At 39.5% G+C, this 6,693-nt stretch overlaps 1 protein-coding gene across 1 annotated transcript in view; it reads left to right on the forward strand.

Moving 5' to 3' along the window:
- The window catches only part of LOC126100435 (cell division control protein 42 homolog), a 660,590-nt gene extending 654,650 nt beyond the window's left edge, over positions 1 to 5,940 (forward strand). The window contains exon 4 of the mRNA XM_049911039.1: positions 2,196 to 5,940. Within this exon, the coding sequence (XP_049766996.1) occupies positions 2,196 to 2,468 (273 nt within the window). The 3' untranslated portion in view covers positions 2,469 to 5,940. The remainder of the gene's footprint in view (positions 1 to 2,195) is intronic.
- Positions 5,941 to 6,693: the final 753 nt, after the last annotated feature.

Raw genomic sequence — 6,693 nt, forward strand, 5'->3', positions numbered from 1 at the left:
TCCAAACATTCGTTTTACGATGGAGGTGGAAGAGGATGGTTGCCTTCCCTTTCTTGACGTGTTGTTTACGAGGAAGGATGATGGATCATTGACACATGCCGTCTACAGTAAACGTAGTCACACCGACTTGTACTTACAGGCTGATAGTTGTCACCATCCGGCTCAGCGTGAAGGGGTACTTCGTACCTTGGTGCACAGGGCAAATGTCGTTTCTGACGCTGAGACTTTGGCATCTGAGCTGTACTATCTTGAAGTTACATTTCGTCAAAATGGTTATAGTGATAGACAGATTGAACGTGCGTTGCGCTATCGACCAACTGCACATCGGGTGATTGATGATAATTCTGAGTCGACACCTAAGTGTACTGCCTTTTTTGCCTTACGTAGGAAACACTTCCAACAAGATCAGTCGTATATTATGGAAATACGATGTGAAATGTGTTTTCCGACCTCCATCTAAAATTAGAGCGCTTTTGAGTTCTTTCAAGGATGATCTTGATCTGCGTGAGGCGGGTGTATATTGCATTCCTTGTAGCTGTGGCATGGTATATATTGGTCAAACTATCAGGATCGCGGAGGACCGATGTACTGAGCATAAACGGCACACACGATTACAGCAGCCAAGTAGATTTGCTATTGCTGAACATTGCTTGGATACTGGTCACCCCATTTTATTATATCACACCGAGATATTGGCATGCACGTCCAGCTACTGGGACAGTGTTATTAAGGAGGCAGTTGAGATTAAATTAGCGAGCAACATCATTGACAGGGATGGACGTTTTTGTTTAAACTCGGTTTGGAATCCGGCTCTCTCCCTTGTCAAAAAACAGATGGACAGAGTCAATGCTACCTCATCTGCGAATTCGTAGTCTCAATATCGATAGCTCTGACTTTGGTGACACTAGTGTTCAGTATGTATGTTATCTTTCCTGCATCAGTCCGAGAACTGAGGTTTTATTTTTGCATGTACGTCGCCTGCCCGTTGCAGTTTGCCTTGAAAATGGCGGGGTGTTCTCCCGCCGAAATATCGGAGGTCACTGAAAGTGTTCAAAAGGTACAAATGGCTCTGAGCACTATGGGACTTAACTTCTGAGGTCATCAGTCCCCTAGAACTTACCTAAGGACATCACAGACATCCATGCCCGAGCCGGGATTCGAACTTGCGACCGTAGCGGTCGCGGGATTCCAGACTTGGCTCCTAGAACCGCTCGGCCACAGCGGCCGGCCGCTGAAAGTGTTACCTGGCTGAATTCCCGGAAGTTATTTGAAAGTTGTATACGCTATAAAAAACTCATGTCTCACAACCATCATCTTGGAAACACAGACAGCAGTCTACTACAGTACAGACATTGTACAGTAGGACTGTTTAAGTCAGCACACAGTACCCCATCTATCATTTCGCTAAGCTTTGCAGTTACGAACACAGGTCTGAGGGCTACAGTTAAATGAGCGTGTAAACGAGAGAAATTCAGTGTGCTTAAATACTTTGTCATCTGCGCGTAACTCGGAGAAGTCAGTCTTATTTATTTATTATTTATTTTTTGTGTAGGTTATTGCCCTTTTTGTCTTGCATTAGCCAGCTTGCTGTGCCTTTCCGGTTCTGTCTATGGACTCAGGAATACTGTTGGAGTTTTAATTGGCAGGTACCGTTATCCTGTGAATTTGCACCTTTACTTGATGCCAGTCATCCCCGTGGGCAAGCCCTCGTGCAAGCAAGTGAAAAGTATCACGTGCTAAACGTAGATTGTAATTTCCAGAGTTTCTTGAGATTTTAGAAACACTTCAGTTTTCGTCCTACTTTATTCTCCAAGAATTAGCTGTGAACTTTGGAACGTGACATGTATAAAATATAACCTACCAAAAAGTTTTTTTTTGTGTTCATGACCGCCATGATCTCTTCTGCCCCCCTTTTCCTTCATCTTGTATCTGTGCCTGACAGTGGCTCTCTTCCAGAAAACACTCGTGCCAGTTGCACAGTTCCATCTTGGTACACCATACTATAGTTTCCATGTTTGAACCAATTTAGTGAACGTTTTGTGAGCATTCCGTGGGGAGTATTTCTACTGCGCTCCACTCCTCCACATGTTCCTGCTTAACTATCACTCCTAAAATAATTCTGAACGTAGTATAATGAGTGAGAGAGAGGAGTCCCACACGTGTTCCTGATTGTCTTTGTCTCCCGTGTTGTGCAGGCGGCGCGGACAATCGGTGCGGCCTCGTACGTGGAGACTTCGGCGCTGACGCAGCGTGACCTGAAGGAGGCGTTCGACCAGGCAATCGTGTGTGCGCTGCGGCGGCGAGGGCTGCTGAGGCCGGCCACGCCCCCGAAGCCCCGCCAGCGGCCGCTCTGGAGGCGGCTCTGCTGCTGCACCAGGGGCGGAGGCGGCGCCGGGGGCGGCAGCGGCAATGGCGAGAGCGCGGCTGCTGGGGGTGGAGGCGACGCCGGGGGCGGGGGCGGCGAGTAGCGGCCGGCGGATACCGCCAGCCTGTCTGCCGGGCAAAGACTCGATCCGATTGTGAGATCTGTCGCCGCAGATGACACAGCCGCGGCTACGGCGGACTGATACGTTTACCGGCCGTATTGAGCAGCATCTTGTTATGGTCACGCAGGTTCTTACGGAACTGAGGCTTAGCATCAGAACAGTAGAGCAAATCATCGTGAAGGAAAACGGTTTAGTCGTAAATGAAAAATAATTTACAAATAACAGTTGAATGTTGTTGAATACACTGCAGTGCTCGCTATCTGTGAATCTTATGCACGTATGTTCATATTCATTTTTATGGTCCAGATCACATCAACAGCAGCTTATTTATGGAGGGCAACTTACTGTAGTTGATATGAAGTTGTACACAATTTCTGAGGATGGTCTGAGGGTTCCCATTCGATGTAAGCACTGGCTGAATATTACGAAAAAGATTTCTGCAGCGAATTTTTAAAATCTTTCCTGATAAATATTTAAAATACCAAACGGAATAACAGTGAATTGTATTCAAAATTCAGTATACACAATAAACTGTTCACAGAAATAATCACATTACTTAAACCCTTCACCATAAAGAATATATTTTCTTTGAAAAGTGAAATAAAACTGTTCTTAGTTCTAAGATTGGTTTCAGTGGCACTGCACTTTAGTAGGCATGGTCCTATTGGATGTAGGATGTCCTTTTCCTTCTCAAAGCTGAGAACTTGGGCGTTCGGCCAGAACAAGGTTCCAAAAAGCAGTATCAGAGGAGGAATGGGAAAGACCTACCACTTCTTTTCTTCTGACTGGTTTGATATAGCGTATCACGAACTCCTCTCCCATTCTCTGCCTCTTCATTTCATAGTGGCGAGTGCATCTAAAGTCGTTAATTACTTTTTGGTATATTCCCATCTCTGTTGTTCTCTTAGTTTTTATCCTCTGCAGCTACCTATAGCGTTGTTCAGTGTCAGTAAATTCCTAGTTGCAATTGGAAATTAAACCCTGGATTTTTTAATTTGTTGTATGTCACTTAATCAGGACAGTCACCACACACATAATGATATTTGAACTGGAAACTTTTTTTAAAAAAAGAGCATGAAACGGTGATTCTTTGTGAGCACTGTGCATTCCTCTGTGGTTGATCAACTATGTTTCCAATTATTTTCATTTTTCTGCCGGTAAAAATTGCGACTTTTCAATATTCTTCATTAGTAGTGATTTACTGATTGTAAAAAGTATAAGGAATTTTAAAAAGGTGGATGATCGCTGACCCTTCTAAATGTTTACTTTCCTCTTAATGTTCATTAAAGGCAAGACTGAAGCTTGAATAAGGAATGAAAAATATTCAGCTGTGGTCTTACTGAATTCACTATCCTGTTGACCAATATAAAAGATTATTATTTGAAAATGAAGCTTTGTGTATGTAGCAGATTCATTTACCTTGAGTAATGTGTAAAGACGTGTTTGATTTGTAACAGCTAATAACTAAGGCTATTTTTATCTCTGCCGGTTTCACTCGTTTCAAAGCAGGTGACAAATATTGTGTTGTTACACTTATCCACCAGTTGCCTTTTAAGTACTCTTAGTATGATGCTATATTTGTGTATCCTGCATTGCACCGAGGACATTTCCTTATGCAGATGTTGCCTTCCTCATATCTACTAAAAAATTAAGAAGACAACCCTAAGCATTAGTAAGATATACAACAGGTCTCATAGCCTTAATATGTGATAAGCAGGCATCTTACACAGCTTAAGCTAATGTCATGTTCAGGGAGAAAAAGCTAATTTAACATGTATAAACAGTACACAAGAAAATGTGTGTAACGATAATGGAAATTCACAGATCAAAAAGTATGTAACATAAGGGTAAGGAAGCAACATACCTACAGAAGATTGGTGCATGGCTCACAGAAACATGTAAAATAAAACACTTAACAATGGCTTTTGAGCTCTAAAATAATACACTCACAGATATATAAAAATGAAAATGCCAGTGCTGTTTTCCAAACAAACATGAGAATCAAATGTATGTACCTTCCCTGTAATCTGAATTCCCATACTAGAACCATTATGGTAATACAGAAGCAAGTATTTTCCACAGTGTGCACTATGTCTGAAGGATTTAAATAAATAAGTTGCTGTTCGTGTAGTGTGGATCTTTCAAACAGTGATGTGTGCTAAGATGCTAAAATTCATGTAGTCCACATGTTTTCCTTGCTGAGATAATTTCTTTTAAGTTAGTTTACTTAATAACTATCCCAAACACTGTAACCCTAAAAGGTACTATCAAATCTGGAGAAAGCCCACACACATTGTGAGAACACATCACAGTCCACTATCTGGCCGATAGTTATGATTGCTGCCAATCAGCGAGTAATGAGGCTAAATATACTTCACAATATGGTGCTGCTGAGCCTCACATTCTCATAGTGCAGTGGTTTCAGGAACCAAAAATTGTCTGTGTCCTCCATACATGAAGTGAGAATTATTTTGTGAAATACAGATGGATGCCTCCAGCATAAATCAAATCAAAAGCAATGTTAGCTACACCAACTAGGCTTTCCATATATGAAGTCAGTAGCATATGTAAATCAATATAGGTACTATTTTCCTAGTATGCATCCACTGCCAGTGTCAGCCTGTGCAAGTTTCATCTCAAAATAAGCTGTTTTCTTCTGTGTTACAGAATGCACTCAGAGGTGACTTGAATTCTGCTCTCTTCTGGAAACTGAGGTTTTGTGTTCCTTTGCCTGTCGTTCATCTCTGACAGTCATTCCAATTCCTTTCAAATAATGTAATTTATATCATACTAGAATTATACAAGAAAATTGTGTGGAGTTTTGTTAGTGCATTGTACAGAACAGTGTCAGTTTTTGCTACTTTTGTCTCATTTACCATGTGTTATCATATGTAGAATTAAAATAAAATTTAAAAAAAGCTTTAATTTTAATTCTGCCAGGAAAGACTGTGAAAAAGCTGAGTACTGAGCCTTAAGAAAATTAACAAACTTTCTCCATTGTTATTAATGTACTGCTACACCATTTGACATCAGATGATAAAGAGATGGCAAAAACAGATTTGTAAGTAAACTTGTTTGTATTTGCTATAATCAATGTTAGCTATTTACAATCATAGTTCATGGTTTAGAATGTCACAAAGACAATAGTATTTCTCATTTGTTTATTGCCAATTTCACAAGCACCAGTATATTTTTCAATTGAAATATGTTTGTTATTAAATTTTTTAAGCACAAGACTACTTATTTAAGTGAAAGAACTTCACAAAATGTTAAGTCTAATACAGCTAAATTTACTGATGAAATTGCTTGTATCCTTGTTAGCAATAACATTTTTTAAATTCCTGCAATAATTTAATTTAATCTGCGTTTTTACTTCTCTTTCACTATATAGGATCTCTCTCTCTCTCTCTCTCTCTCTCTCTCTCTCTCTCTCTCCCTCCCTCCCTCCCTCCCTCCCTCCATCTCCCTCTAGTGTTTTTAGTGTTTTACTCATAAAACTTCACTTCCTTGTATCCAATGTTTAATTATGCATTTACTGTCTTTTGTTGAGCCCCTTCATTTTACGCAATTGTATGACACAACATAAAATTGGTTGCAACGTATTTACCACTATACAATGTAAGTTTAATCAGGGAAAGAACATATAGAAGTTGTAAATATGTCAAACATCACCAAATATGATAATTTTAAATTATTAAATCATCTGTATACAACTGAAATTCATGGTGCTTGTTTATACAATATGGTTTAATTATCTACCTTCAGAAACATCAGTAGCATACACACTGTAACCATCATCAATTTTGTGAAGCCATTTTACACTATTTATTACTGATGTTAATGAATGTTTTTAAATCTAAAAGCAGTTAATTTAAAATGTTAATTTGAATGAAAGCTTTACCTAGTATTTACAATTTGTTGTGAACAACTGCAGTTGTGTTATTGAATACATTGTGTGCTCTTGAATATCAAGTAGTTCTCAAATTGATGATGATGATGATGGTTGGTGGAGAAGGGTGATGATTGCAGATGGTTCTTTGCAGCTGACATGTATTTTTTCACCTTTGATGATGATTGTGGGAAAATAATAATACAGCAAATATAAACTGTATAATTGATCGATATGATAAAATAATATTGTACATATAAATGACACTGACAGAAGCAAGAACATAAAATATTTGAAATGAAATATTTTGTTTAGAAA

This window comes from Schistocerca cancellata, chromosome 9 (assembly GCF_023864275.1).
Source record: "Schistocerca cancellata isolate TAMUIC-IGC-003103 chromosome 9, iqSchCanc2.1, whole genome shotgun sequence".
NCBI classification, from domain to species: domain Eukaryota; kingdom Metazoa; phylum Arthropoda; class Insecta; order Orthoptera; family Acrididae; genus Schistocerca; species Schistocerca cancellata.